The 19,245-nt window shown below is 41.4% G+C and overlaps 1 protein-coding gene across 2 annotated transcripts; it reads left to right on the top strand.

The window, feature by feature from the left end:
* On the top strand, positions 1–7,093 carry LOC105018911 (histamine H3 receptor). 2 transcript variants are annotated; one of them, XM_020043616.3, is made up of 4 exons: positions 1–387; positions 1,674–1,840; positions 5,933–6,102; positions 6,196–7,093. In XM_020043616.3, exons 1-4 carry the CDS (start codon positions 144–146, stop codon positions 6,722–6,724), a joined length of 1,110 nt encoding a protein of 369 aa, XP_019899175.2. In that variant the 5' UTR covers positions 1–143; the 3' UTR covers positions 6,725–7,093. The 2 variants fall into 2 exon arrangements, with proteins under 2 accessions (XP_019899175.2, XP_019899173.2); XM_020043614.3 differs by having other exon boundaries at positions 5,933–7,093.
* The last annotated feature ends 12,152 nt before the right edge of the window (positions 7,094–19,245 follow it).

The raw sequence follows: 19,245 nt of genomic DNA on the forward strand, positions 1-19,245 counted from the left end.
TGCAGATTCGCATGGATGGCACCTGTTGCATTGTTTTGAGTAACGACCGTTCGAAATAAAGCTCCAAGTTTTGACTGACTAATCGAACTCCTTGGAATAATGATTTAAGGAAAGGATTTACTGGGGAGTTTCTAATTGAGTCAATGGGCGCATATCAACTCGATGCCAACCACAGCTGGAATTACATCAACAACTCAACGAAAATGTGGAGCGACTCAGGATTCACGTTGCCAGTCACCGCCATGCTTCTTTTGATTATGATAACTTTGGTGGTAGTGATAGTTCTAGGAAACGCTTTGGTCATTTTTGCATTTAAGGTGGACAAGAGCCTAAGGAGGAAAAGCAACTATTACTTCTTGAATTTGGCAATATCGGATTTTCTTGTTGGTGAGAAAAAAGTTTTGATCATTAAATTAAAGTACGCTTAATTATAATTGCATGTTAATGATGTGACATGCGCATTTATTTTATTTTTTAAAACTGGAATGTGAGCTTTTATTGTGTTGATGTGTATGTCTCCGTGTGTCTTTGTGTGAAACAGGGAGACAGTGTGCATTGTCCGTTGTTGACGTCTATGGACGTTAAAATACCTTGACATTTTGTGTGTCTGTCTGAATTTCAAAATCACCAGTATTTTATTTAGCTCACACATTGACGTTTGTATTTGTTTCAGTCCTTTCCAAAACATATTTTATTCGGCCCAAACATAGACTTAACTGTTTCATTCAGATTTGGCCTTGATTTGCCCCCAAAGTAAAAAGCTGTTCTAGCAGCATTTAATCATATCTGTATATGCAACAACCTACAGTAGACTCGTGCACAGTAACACAATGCCATAAATGTTAACCTTTCATCAAAAAGTTAAACCTTCACGTTGACTGATACTGTCAAAGTAAAAGTCAACATGAATAATATACATTTTAATATACAGTACATGGCTAATATGTCTGAGATTCGAGATGAAGGACAGTTTTGCAGGTCAGGTTATAGTAAAATACACCTTTCCATCTTCCACAAAATACATATCTTTAACACCAAGAAAAATCACAATTTCTTTGGAATATCGATATTTTCATTATGCTGGAAAAGCATATTTTTAACATCTAGAAACTTTTTAACTTTCTTGCAGATGGGAAAATGAACCCGATTTTTAACGTCACTGGGGAATTATTTAAAAAGCAGAATATGAGGATTTATTTGTGGATATATTGTGTTTCAGGATTTTAGCTCAGAAATTGATTTTGGATGTTCAGCTCTGTAGTTCGCTAAATATTTAAATCTGAAGCATGCCTTCGTAAAAATTGTTCTGAGGGGTGTTGTGCAAAACACATACTGTAGCCAATTCGCATCAAAGCAAATTACACATTTTCAAAGGTACCCTTTTCTTAAATGTGCTAACACATTGTTTGTTGGGACCAATCAGTCGAGACAGAATGTGTTTGCATTTTGTGAAGGGTCAAGGATGTCATATTTTCCAGAAAAGAAACCCTGTGGGCGTGGTGTAGCGTTTGGCTGTAGCAAGGAGTCTAGGTAGCCAGGCAATAGAGCCTTCAAAACATTGTAATGGACAGCAGACAAATCCCAGGCAGGAAGTCAGAACAAAACAAAAAATGTTATAAGGCCTTACTGCATTAGTGTCATCTTCCCTAACCCTCTCTACTTGATTTTCTCAGGAGCGTTTTGCATCCCAGTATACATCCCATACATCCTGACTGGGAAATGGATGCTTGGCCGAGGATTATGTAAACTCTGGCTGGTTATGGACTACCTGCTCTGCACTGCTTCTGTCTTCAACATTGTTCTCATTAGTTATGACCGCTTCCTCTCTGTCACCAGACCGGTGAGTAGGAACCTCATGGCCTTAAATTAGGATGTTGAAATGTAGGTAGGAGGTGGTACTGAGGTCATAGTCCAAAGTACAATTATAAATTCTTTACTCTCGTTTTTGTTTCTATTGCTTTAATTTTGCTTGGCAGCATACAGTGCAGAGGAAAAACTGAGGGAGGTGGAGAAACTGACTTTACATAAATTAAACATCTACCCAGGCTATTGCAAACACAAGTCTGGCACAGCAACCAATCGAAGTTTTCCCTTTAGTGTGATTGACGACATCATTCTACAGGACTGATTTTACTGAGTAAAGAATTTGTAAATAAATCAAAATACAGCCAGGAATGGCTCCACACTGAACACTATTTCACACATAATATGTATAAAGAAACACTTATTACAACCAGTATAGCCTGAGTCGACCACATTATAATACAAAAGGAAAGCAAACCAGCAGGTATCCGACAACATAACATGCACTGTTCCTTCAATCAGCTCGCTAGACAGCTATTGCAGTCACATTATTTCATCAGAGTTAACACGTTTTAATGAAGTAGTCAGTGGCTTGCTGTGTCTGGAGTCAGTGTAGTAGTCGAGTCAGCTCAGCTGCACTGTACACTCTCACGTCCTAAGACAATATTACGACTTAGTAACTGGTGTCTGGGTGCACAAGACATTTGGGAAGAAGATGTCGTGGGAGATGTTAGGTAGGTAGACTGAGCGGTCCAGGAGTTTCTCAAAACATTCTTATTGGCTAGTGAAAGCCAAGTTCTTATTAGCAAGTGAAGGCCAAACATTGTTTCCGCCAGAACTGTGCATTTGGGCAGGAGTGTCTGGGAATGTACCGTAAGGGCTGAATTACTTGGGAAAGGTTCAAGAGTACCTCCACCTATCAGGTCCTACTACTGGTCCACTACGCCATCTGTCCCTTTTTAGGTGACTCTACTGGGTCATCAGCCAGGGTTGTGCCACTTTGCTAGCTTTCTGAAAGTGCCCATCTGGACAGGTTAATCATTCATGACCTTCCCCCACTACCCTAGTCCTGATGCCAACACTAATTACATAGCTTTCGCTGCCCAGTGTAGTAGGCAGACATTTTCTTCACTTTTCAAGTTCAGATCTTATTTTCTCAAGCCCACACACCAGTTCAAACCCTCACAAGCTTAGCTGGGCATTGCCCAAAACAAAAGATACAAAGATAATATGAGAGGTGTTTAACCCTATCAGTTACAGCACACAAATAACACATATTTTTTATTAAAACATACTTCTAGAAATGCATTGTCTCAGAGAGCATATCTGTCTATCTTTCTATCTAATATATCTTTCTATGTACTTCATCTGTATATAATTTAATTAACTCTGATAACAAAACACAATCTATTCATTCCGGCTTTTCAGGAATAGGCTTTCAATGTGCCAATTTAAATCATTTGCACCACCAGTGATGGCACCACTGCCATGTGTCTGATAGTGTCTTCAATAGTGTCTTACCGTGAAACTTTTTATGAGGCTGAGTACACAAGGCACAGTTCACAAGAGAGAGAGAGATTCTGTGCACAATGTACGGTTTTGTTTTACCAGCACAACACTTAACATCAGAGGCATGAATGCAGATGACACTAGAGAGGCTGAGGCTCTCCTTAAATCCACACAACATTATGCTTTGATCATAGAAATCCTCTATTTTATTTAGATGCTTCATTCTTTCTCCAGTCTGTGCTGGTTCCCTCCAGTATTGACACATCAATCAGCAGAGAGACGGCAGCACGGCATTATGCCGAAAAGCATTTCTTTCCTAACCTGAATAGAAGGATTCAGTCATGTGTTTTGAAGCTGCCAAAGGTAAAAGGAAATATTGACATTAAGATGGAAGGTGCAAATTAAATAATGTCATGAAATGAGATTGCTTTTAAGACTGCATGGTGAAGATAAGAACTTCTTTGACCAGATATTGAACAGATGTACAATCTGATTATGTCTGATTTGTGTAAAGTTGAGTTCCAAGTTTTTCTTGGTCAGTCATGGTTAGGATAAACTCTACAATGAAAGCAGTGTTATCCCTGTGGGTAAAATCCAAAGAGATAGCCAAAGAGACAGCCTACCCTGTTGTAAATTAATAGCTAATTAATAGTTACACACTAGGGCTGTCACAATATCAGCTTTTCACTACACGATTATCATGACCAAAAGGATTCACAGTAATGATATCATTGCAAAACCTGTAGAAAATGTGAAGAAAATAATATTTATCAGTCAAATTCATCTTCAACTTTGTTTACTGTGTTTTGTGTCTTTTTTGGCAAATTACTTACACTCAGAATATGAGCGTAGGGTGGTAGAGAGAGAATCTGTAAACATAACTGCACAAATTCAAAAAATAAATGTGTTTAAAAAGACCAATTACACTTAATGGATAGTGAAAAGGCAACCAAATGAACAGATGAATAAAAGATCGACAAGGTACCCAGAGGAGTTTTTGGAAAAATACAAATAATGTTTGCCTAGTGAAGAGGCTATTGAAACGGTGCGTCTTTGCATTAATTCAAACGCCAGTGTGTAGATCCAGACCGGTACTTTAAGCACAGGCATCGATTGTCCATTGGTGACATGAATAAGCTATAGAAAAACAGAGAGGAGATTTTGGAGAAATACATAATTTCCGCCTAGTTAATACAAGATTTTCATGTGTATTATTAACATGATATCACCATTGAATTTTTTTAATATCACGGTTATCGTCAATACCAGTATATCGCAACACCCATATCATACAGTGGATTTGCACTCACTTGTTGGGTGTTTCTTTTAATGTAACTGCTAAGTGAAAACCTCACTTTTGAAAAAAGGCATTGGCAAAAGGGAAAGTAAATCATATTTGAGTCAGAGGACAATTGTATATTGTTCCATTATCGTCCATGAGGTGGGGCTAAATTAGGGAAATCTCCTTTAAATGTCGTATTTCATAGAAATCCTGAAACAATGGGCCGTTAATTTAAGTCACTATGTGTGACCTCACGAAATATTGACAACTAGGCTGGGAACCCTTTGTTCAAATTAATGCTTTAGCAAAGGTACACAACTAATAGGCCAAGGGAGTCTGTGATTCAGAGTAAAGCCACCAGCTACCAATTACAGTAAACTTAAATCCCTTTTTTGAACTTTTAATATCCTCCTGAGGTAGATTAACTAAGCAGACAAAATGGATCAATTGAAAACAACCGTCTCAACAGAAGGCTATCTCTTGTTAAACCATGACTATGTGCTCAGCTTACCACCCAGCTAATCTCATTTACATCTCCTATTAGCCACAGTATTACTGCTCCCTAAAGCTGATGTTGGTATTCACTTTTAGTCCTGGTTACTGACACCGTTTTTCAGGACTGCTTTGCCCTCTGGTGGGTGTCATCGTTGATAAATTATACTATAAATATTTAACTACTGCACAGTCATTCTGTACTGATATTATGAATTTCTTCAATTTACTCTAAATGTCTTTAAATCTGCTGTTATTATGTTTACTCTGAATTTCTAATTAATATACTCCATCAACTAAAACATGTCTTAATACTGTGTGGTCATTTCTTGGGTGCACAGAGCTTTAAAAAACCCCATCTCTGAACTGTCTAGATCTTTAACCAATCAGGATTGGTATATATGAATATATTTATATATATATATATATATATATATATATATATATATATATATATATATATATATATATATATATTAATATCATTTACTTTATGTTATTGTTTCATTGTTTGTTAAATGCAAAATGATGTTCAATGACATTATTATATTATAATTATGTTGACATTTTGGATGTTTGTAAAAATTGCTTTGCGACTGTTTTCATCTGCAAAATTAAAACACCCCTTGTTTAATGTTGTTAAATTAATACAAGCAAGTTTGTTTTAGTACGTAGGTGCACAAAATCACCTGTTAATATTAAAAACGTCAGTGCTAAGTAGCAGCTGGCTGTTAACTTCTGCCTGTTGGTTGCAATTGACCCAATGATTCATGCACATCAAAAGACCCAAAGCACCAATCACGTTCATCATCTTTGCCTCTTGTTTCCGTGGTTTCCACCCACCAGGTGAGCTACCGTGCCAGACAGAGCATGACCCACGGAGCCATAATGAAGATGATAGCTGTCTGGGTTCTAGCCTTTGTCCTCTATGGCCCTGCCATCATCTTCTGGGAGCTGGTTGAGGGGAAGAGCCACGTCCCGGAGGACGAGTGCTACGCCGAGTTCTACTACACCTGGTACTTCCTCCTCGGCGCTTCCATGTTTGAGTTCTTCTCCCCCTTCATCTCCGTAACCTTCTTCAACCTCAGCATCTACCTCAACATCCGTAGGAGGTGGCTCCGGAACCAAAAGGAGGCCCAGGAACGGTCCCACGCGCCTGCCCGACTTCCCTATCCACTGACGAGGAGGATTGTCATCCGCCTCACCGCGCTCTTCTCCCGAAACTCAGTGGTGGTTAAGAAGCTGGCTAGTGAAGTGTCTGTCAAGAAAAGGGGCTCTGGGATAGGCTCCTTCCACTCCCAGACTTCTCCTCCCCACATGGAGCGTCAGGACACGTCCTCCACCGGGGGAACCCAGCGCAGCCGCCTCTCCAGAGACAAGAAGGTAGCCAAGTCGCTGGCGGTCATCGTCTGTGTGTTCGCTGTGTGTTGGGCGCCCTACACCCTGCTCATGATCATCAGAGCGGCTTGTCGGGGTCTCTGTGTCCAGCACCACTGGTACGAAATCACCTTCTGGCTGCTTTGGCTCAACTCGGCCATTAACCCTTTCCTCTACCCGCTCTGTCACACCAGCTTCCGCCGAGCGTTCGGCCGGATCCTGTGTCCCAGGCAGAGGTCACCCCTGGTGGCCCGAAACTGACCTTCAGCACGGCCAATAGCAGACGTTGACCACACGTGACCGATGGACCATTGAACGAGAGAATGGATACTCAAGGGAAGTTAATATCAGATGGAGCAAAATCAGATTGTCATGCATGTGATAGCCAGTGGCCACAGGATTGGGGTGAATCTTCGAAGGAAAAATGCATTGTGAGAAGCACTTTACATAGACGAATCAGATAGTTATGAAAATAGTGGATATAATGAAAATGTTGACTGTTGTTTATGAACATGTATTAATATATTATGTTGACTGTTGTTTATGAACATGTATTTATACATATATTATGAGCAGGTGTGTATTTGTTTTCTGTGAGGTCTGAGTTTTGTTTGTTACCCATGTGAATTAATGATTGTCATTACTCTCATAAGACCAGTTTTTGGTGTATAAATAAAGATCATATCTACATTAAAGTTTTATCTTGAATGCTTTTGCTGGGGCACCTTTTTAAACTACTCTGGAAGTAAGATTGTTCATGCTGTCTCAGCCCTACTTTTGGTCTTACTCAGAAGAGAAATGCAGAAGGAAACGTTTAATGTTTATTTTGCCTCTGAAATACAAGCCTCTATCTCCCTCTGCTGTTAGGATCCACCCACTACTGGCCTGTGAGGAACAAACACTGTTGGCATTATTTGCTCATCAAACGTTGACAGGCTGTTTTACTATCACTAACTGACAAGTGAGTAGGATCCTGGTGCATTGCATTGAAAGACATTGTATAGTATGAATAACAGGTGGTCACTCCAAGTCCTGTATTTGTTTATTTGGTGCGATGAAGTTGGTAAACAGGTATAAATTCACCACTAGATGTCACTGTTAATCTTCTTAGCTTCTTAGCGTGTTTTATCAGAACACCCTCTGTGCATCCTAAGATACTGCATCAAGGACTCGATTGACTGATAGGAAATAAGCTGTTTAATCTTTCTTACCATTAACATGACTTTAGTCATTTAAACAAGCGTTGTCGCATATCCAGTGCATAAATAGTGTGGTAGTGTAGTTGTATATCATTATTTTAATTGGGGTATCGCCAACATTGGTCTCTCAGAAAGGACAACCCTCTGAGATGATGCTACTTTACCTCACCTCAAAGAGACACATTACTCAACAACATTGACCAAACATTGGACTTTTCAGTCCAAAACCTCTAAATAAAAAATGAGCAAAATGTTGTAAAAGCTATGAGAGCACTTCGGCGTTAGATGGTACTACTGGCCACACCAGCAAATCCAGCTGATAAGACATTGTCTGGTTCTCAGTGTGAGGGAATTATTCGCTATGTAATTACAATGTTATGCTGGATAGTGAGAAGGACCTTTGGTCTGTGCAGGTGCCTGGGGTCCCAGAGGGGACCTACATTGCTCAAGTATTGCCACTGTCTGTGTGCACATCTGGGCCTGCCGGCCAGGCGTGATCAGGTGCCGCCCGGGGGGCTGGGAAGAAGGCCACAGCTGCCGACTGCCCAGACAATCTCCCTCCTCCACATGCTGGGGACAGACAACATACCTGGGTTCAGGTACAATTTGACGTCTTCAAATGTTTTCGCTGTGTAACATTTCGATTGATTAGAACAGAGGAACCGATGGACTAGTTCAAACGCCCCAAACCCTGCTTATATGACACTTCAGGTGGGTTTAAGCAAATGCTCGAAGCAATTGAAGGATAGTGAATACTATTTCAACGAATGCTTCGTGGCCGGAGGGATGCAACAGCGTTGGTAGAAGTCAGACCGTCTCCCTTGGGGAAAGATGGGTTACTGCACACATCAGCAAAATACCAAACCTCAGCTTGTCCTGCCTGTTTCTAAATACTGAACAGGTTTCATTAAGGGATATCAGTTCTGCACTATGCCAGTGATGTTAGGAAACATAGCGGGACTGAAAGTTTTCAATATAATGGGGCTTCTGCCAATGCGTTTTTACTTTTGGCCCTATTTGTAATTCCCAAGTTATCCATTTCAAAGTAGTTGCCAGAAATGAACTTGATCACCACATTGGAATGTTACCTACAGCAGAAGTTTGTGTGTGAGAACACGTTTGTGTGTGTGCGTGAGTGTGTGCATGTTTTTTTACGTCTATGACCCTGAGTAATGTCTGAAAGTTGGGACCCCAAATGGAGTGCACCTGTGCCCCTTAATTTTATAGAACCCATTATTGGAGGGGCGAAGCAGGAAGAAGGAGGGTCTATATAAATCCCTTGAAGAGAACTTCTCTGGAGACAACCACTCAGATGTGCTTTTAATCTAATCTAGACTGCAGAAACAATGACCTCATGCTGAAATACTCTGTTTATGTTCTATGAACAACATCTTCACTCCTGACAGAAAAAAACATGAATTCTTGCATGTGCTTTACTCTCAGGAAGTGTATACATATACATATACATTTCAGTATATATAAACGTTGTCCCAAAGTCATTGTTGTTGATTATTTGCAATACATGAAGGCCGAAGCCAACTGAGAACACCCCGACAGGTCCACAGTGGAAAACACCATAGAAACAAATAGATGCAAATCTTTGATGTTTCCGTATGCAGTTCATCCTTCTTTCCGTTTTCGTTCACTCCCTCTGCTTTACCGGGACACTTTCCTGACTGGAGCATTTCCTGACTGGAGCTTAAATAATTCCATTGGAATTCTCTTAGGATGAGTTCCCAGCACTTGGCAATTAAACAATTACATTTAATCAGCATGGGGGGATGCTTCCAGTCACCCTCATTTCAGACGTTGATTAAAAGCAATTCTGCAGTGGTTATTGAGGACGACTTCAGACTGCAGTTCACGTAGGTTTACTGCATGGCATTTTGAGGGGTCGGATCGGGGGGCATTATAGCAGGTTCACTGGTGGGATCAAGAGACTAGAGCTGTTTTTGCTCCTAATACTGTAGCTCGAGGAGATGTTTCAGATTCATAGTCACTTGACCTGCGTGGACCGTCCTGTCCCCAATTATACAATGTTATATCACACAGAAAAACTTTGACTGCACAACACTGAAGATTCAACCGAACATTAGTTAATGGAAATAAACTGCATGTCTATGATAGTGGAGTCACATTTGTGCGTGTGTTAGGATCTGAGTGCCTTGACATGTTGTTCCACCATACTAAGCAATATCGTCTTACTGCCACTACAGACAATGCAGAGAAGGTGGGAGGTTTTATCATGAACCATGACATCGTGCCTGAGCGAATGTGATTGGCTCAGAGCATTCTTCTCCATAGCATTGTTGGCCTATGTACTTCTCAAAAGACTATTCATTGATTATCGGTCTTTTTAAAATTGCAGAGGGAAAGGCAGATAGAAGCATCAGTGGAAAAGAAAACTCCGAACCTGAAATAAGGACAGGAAAGAGGAGGACACAGACTGCAAAAACAGCCACCCAAAATAGATTTACTACCATATTTTACAGGTGGTATGAGATTATTTTCTGAATATGCATCCTTCTTTTGAAACCAAACTCGCTGTTGATGTGGGGCCATATTTCTGACAATAACACTCAATTAAGTTTTTTCAGTTTTTTTCGGGCAACACATCCAAATAGACTTTTGGTTTTGACAAGTAAATCTGTAACTGTGGCAAGATGTACTTTGCTTCTTCTGCCAGGAAGTATTCTGTCTAACTGGTTTTGCATCTACTGCCCTAATAGTCTTTAGTGGTATCTTCAGGTATCTGATTATGAAGGTCAACATTTCCAGATTTTCTTAAAGGTGAAGGACCATTTGTCTCTTATGAATTATTTGCCTTTCCCCATGAAGATTGAAGACAATAGGTATTTTACTCAATTTTTATACCCCAGTGAAACAGGAAGCCATGGAAGGCCACACTACCATTCCTAAAGCCTGAGAGGTAATATTACATGTTAAAGGGGCAATATGTAAGACATTTACTGTACTACTAGCGTTAAAACAAGTAGAAATGACTAGTAGACATCTGCTGTTAATGTTTTTACTGCTCATGTTTCAATAATTTTATTCTACTAAATGAATCAGTGACTGACATATTCCCCATTTCAACGTTCTTACTGGTCCGTATATCAGTTTGCATTGACTTGTAATCTCCTTATACTCGCTTGAGACACTCGCAATACTATGCTTTCCACCCTAAACCACCCTGGACATGCTAGTACTACTGTATACCGGTCTTGTTTGATAAGGGAAGGTGAGGAGGAGACAAGTCAAGTTATTTTTTAGAGGCAGGATTTGACTCAGGGCACATTTAATGCAGATTCAGTTTTGTTTGATTTTGTTTATAAGAATACTTTGGGGTACCAATGAATCCTTTGGGTTACCTTTTTCAACCTTTATATAACTTTCTCTAAACAATTATATGTTATAAAATTGAACAATCATTATACACTGAACAAAATTATAAATGCCCCCATTTATCATGAACTGAACTTTCTCCATGTACACAAAAGGCCTATTTCTCTCAAATATTGTTCACAAATCTGTCTAAATATGTGTTAGTGAGCACTTCTCCGAGATAATCCATCCACCTCATAGGTTTGGCATATCAAGATGCTGATTAGACAGCATGATTATTGCACAGGTGTGCCTTAGGCTGGCCACAATAAAAGGACACTGTATTGGGGGGGTCCGGGGGGGTCCGGGGGGGTCCGAAAACCAGTCAGAATCTGGTGTGACCTCCATTTGCCTCACGCAGTGCAACACATCTTCTTCGCATAGAGTTGATCAGGTTGTTGATTGTGGCCTGTGGAATGTTGGTCAACTCCTCTTCAATGGCAGTGTAAAGTTGCTGGATATTGGCAGGACCTGGAACACACTGTCGTATACGACGATCCAGAGCATCCCAAACATGCTCAGTGGGTGACATGTCCAGTGAGTATGCTGGCCATGCAAGAACTGGGATATTTTCAGCTTCCAGGAATTGTGTACAGATCCTTGCAACATGGGGCCGTGCATTAACATGCTGCAACATGAGGTGTTGGTCGTGGATGAATGGCACAACAATGGGCCTCAGGATCTCGTCACGGTATCTCTGTACATTCAAAATGCCCTCAATAAAATGCACCTGTGTTCGTTGTCCATAACACACGCCTGCCCATACCATAACCCCACCGCCACCATGGGCCACTCGATCCACAACGGTGACATCAGCAAACCGCTCACCCACATGACACCAAACATGCTGTTTGCCATCTGCCCTGTCCAGTGAAAACCGGGATTCATCCGAGAAGAGAACACCTCTCCATCGAATGTGAGCATTTGCCCACTCAAGTTGGTTACGACAATGAACTGTAGTAAGGTCGAGACTCTGATGAGGACGACGAGCATGCAGATGAGCTTCCTTGAGAAGGTTTCTGCAGAAATCTGTGCAGAAATTCTTTGGTTATGCAAACAGATTGTTGCAGCAGCTGTCCGGGTGGCTGGTCTCAGACGATCTTGGAGGTGAAGATGCTGGATGTGGAGGTCCTGGGCTGGTGTGGTTACATGTGGTCTGCCGTTGTGAGGCCGGTTGGATGTACTGCCAAATTCTCTGAAACGCCTTTGGAGACAGCTTATGGTAGAGAAATGAACATAAAATTTACGGGCAACAGCTCTGGTGGACATTCCTGCAGTCAGCAAGCCAATTGCAGGCTCCCTCTAAACTTGTGACATCTGTGGCATTGTGCTGTGTGATGGAACTGCACATTTTAGAGTGGTGTTTTATTGTGGCCAGCCTAAGGCAAACCTGTGCAATAATCATGCTGTCTATTCAGCATCTTGATATGACACACCTGTGAGGTGGATGGATTATCTCGGCAAAGGAGAAGTGCTCACTAACACAGATTTAGACAGTTTTGTGAACAATATTTGAGAAAAATAGGCCTTTTGTGTACATAGAGAAAGTCTTAGATATTTGATTTCAGCTCATGACAAATGTTGCATTTATAATTTTTTTCAGTGTATATGATTAAACATTTCTTGTGTTTTATACCTCCTTTTTGCACATTTTTATCAAAGGCACCTATACTTTGGAGATGATTGTTTTTCATCTTTGAATTTGAAATAAGTTAAAAGAAGAAATGTGTCACATAATTAGGCACATCTGTGACCTCTCAAAAATAACATGGTGGCTTAAGGGATTATGCTTTTCTGATGAATCAAAAGGTCTGATAGATCATTTGAAATATGTTTATACAAACTTGTACCCTAGTTTTCTTCCCCTCCATCTCCTCCGATGCTTGTCTCGCCAAGCCGTTCTGCTTCTCATCACCCTACTCACATAACTAGAAAATGTTCCCCTTGACGTGTTGGAGTTCAATGGACTCCCTCGACAGTTGAGCTTGCAGGTGCTCTCACTACCAGAAGGTGTTGCTAGGGAGCGACATCCATCCATCCTTGTATGGCGCCGAGTCATTACTGCACCCTCTCTGCTGGACCCGTAGGCATTGCTGGTGTGCCACAGGTATGCCACACTACTCTGCAACTGGGGAGCCTCATCCATTACTCTCTGTCAGCTTCGTAATACTTTTGCAAATGGCGGAGGAGTGTGTGTGAACGCGTACATAGAGGGTAGAGGGCTGAGGGCAAAGGGACCATTTTGGATTTAGCCAAATAATTGTGGAAGGCCTGTTGAGAAAGACCCTTGTGTCTTACCTTTCGCTCCCTCCTGCTGTGGCCTTTCTGGGCTCTCTTCTCATTCCTCTGTGTTCTCTACCCTCTCCCTCCGCTAGCTGCTCCTTGTCTTCTCTACGCCCTCCCCTACGCCCTCCCCTACGCTCTCCACCCTCTCGTCTCTCTCCATCTCCTCTCTCCTCTGCTTCTCCTCTGAATCCCCTCAACTGTCTCCCCTCAATAGCCCATTGAGTTGTAAAGGATGATCAGGTCCGGCCTCATCTGCACCAGGGCAACCCAGGTGCATTTAGTGTTTCGTAAGACAGGGGCCCCGCTGGTTCTCCAGCCCTCTTAATTAGCAGCTTCCGTCTACAGGCAGTGGCAGGCCGACAAAGGCCTTCAAGCATGAGTTAGACCCTCCTTAGCCGTTGCTGTATGAGTGCATGCGATCCATGTCCTTCACAGATGGACATATCACAGTTGAGGTGAGTAGTCCTCTGTTTATCAGTAAATATAATGGAATAGGTGTGAGTTGAATTAACGAGACTTACCGTTTCTTCCAGACGGGTGCACTATTGAATGAGGTCTGTAGTTTCATATGGACAGATGAGTGAATTGAGCAGGAGTCAGGAGCCAGGGGGCCAGAGATATGAGGCGGATACAAAGCATATATTAATACATCCAATGCTGAGTTATAGATGACACCTCTCAAATATAGATAAGCATTCCTCAGTGAGTCCAGGAAAGTGGCCACGCACCATAGTCAGTGTACTAAGTAACAGTATCACAACACTGCAGTAACAACAGGCTCATCTAATGACATTCCCCCAGTAACTCCTTGCCTCTACAAGTCCCGGGGGAGAAGCGCTACAAATAGTGATAATGACATGAAATATACATTGAGAATAAAGGGAGCATGTTTACATAACCAGGCCCATAAATATCTGACTGAGAAGACATTGTTCTCAGACTCCTTTTAAGCTGTTCTCCCAGGGATGCCATTTTAATGACATGATGGTTTAAAGAGATGCTGCTCCGTCTCGTTCCATATTTAATTAACTTTTCCCTTTTCTGACGCGACGGAGAGACGGAAAAAAAAAAGAAGAAAGGAGAGCATGATGGAGACAAACACATGATAGCGGAGGAGACAATAACAAATAGCTGGGAGAACAGAGAGTGAAGCGGGGAGAACACGCGTGGAGACCTTGTCACGCTTTGTGAGCTGTTTACAATACAAGATATGCCAGAGAGGGGGGGGGGGGGTGAGGGAGGGGGAAGGAGGGAAGAAGGGAGAGGGGGAGAAAAAGAAATGGGTGAGATAGAAAGAAATAGGCAGAGAGACAGTTGGAAATTAGAGCGCTGAGGAGAGCGGGCATTGAAGAAAAAATTGGGAGCAATAAAGAAAATGAGGGTGAGAGGAGTGCAGAATGGAGAGATAGGGAGAGGAAACAGAGAAGCAGGGGGAATGAGGCCTTCATCTCCCACGAGGCACCATTACAGAGCATTTCCTAGTTCACCAATAAGCACAACACATGCCGGAAAACAAATGAAAAACTAACTGGTGTTATGAGGCAGTGCAGTTCCCTGTCCTCCCAGCCTTAATACAAAACAAGAGACTAAAATAAGAGTGTACTGGTAAAGCAGTCACTCAAACAGACTGTGTGTAATGCAACAGAATGAATGGCGCAGGTCTCAGCAGTTGAAATAGAACGACACCAAATAGCCCTTCTATCTTTAGTATGGCTGTGTCTCTGTCTTACAGTATCTTAAGCAATCTCGGTGAAGTTGTTGTTTTCTTGCTTGGCTTTCTCCAACACTCCCACTCGCTCGCACACGGAGCAGAGGCCACGTGAGGTCAAGCGCTCAGCTCTTCCTTCCCTCCTTCATCCACCCTCCCTCCCTCTACCACACACACACACACACATACACACACACACTCCCGCGGCCCTGATGGCTAATGATCCCCCCTGCCTCCTGAACTGGGAGAGGCTGAAGGTGAGTCCCCCCCTCCAGCCATCTTCTCCCATCCCACCACACTGCCCTAACAGACCCACCAAGACAGACAGCTACTTAAAACAGGAGGATTTTTTTTTTTTTGTATTCACCAAAATGAATTAAACACCAAGCAATGAAATATAGACCATGTGGGGTCAAACCCACAGGAAATCTCTTGGCTCTTCCATGCTTCTGTGATGGGGAGGGATGGATGAGGACAAAGTGAAATCTGGGGGGGGGGGGGGCTGCATATCAGTAAAACAGCGTACAGCCAACCAACTAAGTGGGAAACGCAGCGCCGGAAGTATGTTGAACTCAAGCTACACTGATCAAAGCTCCTAAGTTATCCCCAATGCTTACCCACAGAGTGTCGCTGTGTTGTGTTATAGACAGTCGCTGTAATCGTTGTAATGCTCCTGCAGTGTTGTACAGATGTATTGTAGTACCTGTATTGTCATGTGTATAAGAGGAAGTTGCTCCGTGGTGTGGTTTAGGGGGGGCCAGTGTTTCACTGTTGCCAAGCTTCTCTGAATTTTCTCCAAGACCTGAAGGCCATATTCACGGCTGCACATTTCTGTCTACAATTATCACTAAATATTTTGTATGCCATCCGCACCTCGAAAGCCTTTAACTCACTCTCTATGTATTCGTTTTGATGTCATGGTGGTGTTTTTTATTCTCCTTTTTCTCTTCTACACAGTACAGATTTTACAATGTGCCAATGAGATTCTGTACAGCTGAGTACTAAATGACCCAGCTTGACATTCACCAAGAAGAAGAGGGGGAAATTAAAACACAGTATATTGGGAAAAAACGAATCCAACAAAGGAGGCCCTGACTCAACTGCGGAAGGAGAGGTGGTGACGTCCATTTTGCGGACAGTTTTAAAGTGAACAGATAGAGGCTCTCTGAGAGGGGAATAAGAGGAGGATTGAGGGAGCTGCTGGTGGTGTGAGAGATTGGGTTACCCCAGACAGTCCCCACGGATCCCCCAGCCAAATGGATCTGGATTGTACGCTTGGGTGCACATATTGAATGCCATAAGAGGTCTCCCAGGTCCCCTTCAGTGGGAGGAATGCTCAGCCTAAACTGTGGTCAGTTTTCACCCAAAAGACGTTCCATAAAAGAAGCAAAAAGAACAGTAAGGAGAAGCAGAGAGGATTTAATATACCACAGCTTTCCGAGCTAACACCAGGCAAATGTTTGGAGATGGTTTTTTTTCCTTTGTCAAACACTTTTTCAACCTGCTGGATAGAGACTGACCAGGTATTCATAATTCATTCATTAATCAAATATGTGTCAAAGGTCAACACACCAGAGGGATTCTCCCGCCGATTGCTTATTAGTAGGCTGTCCTTAACAGTTTCTCCCTATATTTTGGAGTTGTCATGGCCTAACCCTAACCCTATAATCCAAACTCTATAATCCAAAACCTTACTCAAACACTTTAATCTCAACTCCCCTCATACTGAGGTTATGACCACAGCATGGGTGACCGTTCTTGTAACAGACATTTTCCTAAGACCACTTTTTTCAGTCAACACTACATAATTGTGTCACCTTGATTAGTGACTTTGGACACTTCATTTTTTGTGAAGGAGAGAGAGATAGTATATTTGTCAGTTGAACATTTAAACCATGAAATAATAATGATAAACTGAGATTATTCAAACAAATTAATTGTATAATAATGTTATTTAGGTATTTGTGTGGAAGGCAAACAATATGTTATTATATTATTTTTTATCTCTTCAATCCAAAACACACATTCAGGCCAGATTCATAATATTAATGAGTTTTAAAATCTTTAAATCTTTTTATGTTTTTTTTTCTTTAATTTTCTGTCCTCAAATAAATAAATAGTAATAACTGACCAAACCACTTTTTTTGTATAAACTTGGCATTAGCTCTGATAAATGGCTGAAAGCTGTGCTAAATGAAATTGTTTACTACTGATATTTAAACTGGTTTGCCATGTTATATTGGTTTATCAATAAGGTATATTGGGGGTTTATGGAATATGGCCAATAGACCATGGTAAATGGCTGTCTCCAGGCACTCTGGGTTGTGTTTTGCCCAAGAACAGCCCTTAGCTGTAATACAATCAATCAGTCAAACATGTTTTTTTATGAATCCCTTTTTACATCAGCAGTTGTCACAGAGTGCTTATACGGTTGCCGCTAAAACAACACCCCCTTGTGCCATATTGCTTAATTAGAAAATGGGGAACAACAACACACAAGCTTATGACAAAACTGAGACAAACTAAACGAATGCTAATATTGAGAGTGGCATGAAAACCATATACAGTCATTTTTATTCACCACTATATCCCAATTCAAATTGTTATTGAGACCCAAGCATCTTTCTTAGTTTAACAATATTAATTTATTTAAACAATAGCTAGTTTTTACTTATCAATATAGAAATCACACCCATTGTGTAATACCTCACTAACACACAAGCATTGACTTTTACTGATATTATTGTACACACTGAAAACTATCCTATTCTTAAGCTTAACTGTCCAATTTTGCTACCGGTTACAATGTGACAATATCCACCATATACGGGTGCAAGCGCCCGCCTGGTTGAATCGTGTTTTTGTGTGTCTGTGTTTTTTATTACTAAGGCTGGCGGGCGAAAGAGAGGCCGCAGTGGTTCTGATGATACGCCTCACAAGTGAATTTAATTAAATCATAAATATGAGCTGGAGGCCGCCACCCAATTTAACGTAATGGATGATGTGGGCCAGTCCATCTCTGGCAACCCAAAGTTCTGGACCGGCTCAGAATGCCCTTGAAGCTTATTAAAAGTGTCTGGCACAGGAACACGCTAGCAAAGTTGTTTAATGGCTGCCCAGCTTGCATTCTGCTTGACAGTTAATGGTGGAATACTGCTGAGATGGGCCATCTATCCCATTCCATTTTTTTTATTTGGAATGTGGTGGGATTCCATTTCAATTGGGAAAGATTGTCACAGTCAGAAAAGCATAATGAAGTGGAGCCAAAATGGCAGATAAAACCTCAGATTGTAGAAAACAATACAGGATCATCTTATCATTATACACGTTAATTAGGATATAGGGAAGGATAATCCAGTGAAGTAATTTTCCTTGACACAAGTCAGAGATAAAATTACAATATTTCCCAATGGTGTTGGTGGTGGTTGATAATGATCAATAATCTGTCTGGACACATTAGTGGCCAATGAGAGATCAGGGGGAGGTACTATATACTTCTATAGTTTTCTGAAAGGATGTCTAAAGACTATGTACAAGGGAAAATTCAAATTGTATTTGATGTATTTCAAATCTTATTATTAATTTTTTTACAAAAACTTGGCATCATCTTCTTTAAACCAATTCATAGGTATTGTTAATACCAATAATATACAATCCCATCCTTATGTCTAAATTTAAACTTATGAATGGCATTTTTATGTTGTCTGTCCTCGCCAGTTATTTCCCTCCTATTAGAGTTATGTTCAACTTCCTACATATTAAATCTCATAGCTATGAGGAATCATCAACTGATAGGCACACAGATGTTACTATATAGGTCTTTGTCCCATTCGGCACAGACATCCTTCCCTGCCATTGATCCCCTGGAGAGCTGTGTGCTCCCTAATAGACTTGGTGCGAGGGTGTGTGGAATGGGACCGCACAGGGTGATGGGTAATGGAGTCATTAATAACACAGACCTCCCTAAAGATGCTCAGATGTTCGTTAGGCACAGTCACAAGGGGACCAGGGGAAAGGATGCAATTTGATTTCAAAAGAAAAATGCAAACTAAGCTTTTGAAGATGATCATGTTTACGCTGTCAAGGTCCCACCCCGCTACTTAATCAAATTAATTGATTGTCGCACTCACACACAAACATAGAGCATACATGCACATCACCAGCGTACACCATGCGCATACACAAATGAAGGGACATGGGAGCCA

The sequence above is a fragment of the Esox lucius genome, chromosome 3 (assembly GCF_011004845.1).
Source record: "Esox lucius isolate fEsoLuc1 chromosome 3, fEsoLuc1.pri, whole genome shotgun sequence".
In the NCBI taxonomy this organism is placed as follows: Eukaryota; Metazoa; Chordata; class Actinopteri; order Esociformes; family Esocidae; genus Esox; species Esox lucius.

Coding starts and splice junctions, on each gene's coding strand:
- LOC105018911 (XM_020043614.3), top strand. CDS start 144: ATGGGCGCATATCAACTCGATGCCAACCACAGCTGGAATTACATCAAC. Junction 388..1,673: donor AATATCGGATTTTCTTGTTG/GTGAGAAAAAAG, acceptor TGATTTTCTCAG/GAGCGTTTTGCATCCCAGTA. Junction 1,841..5,932: donor TCCTCTCTGTCACCAGACCG/GTGAGTAGGAAC, acceptor TCCACCCACCAG/GTGAGCTACCGTGCCAGACA.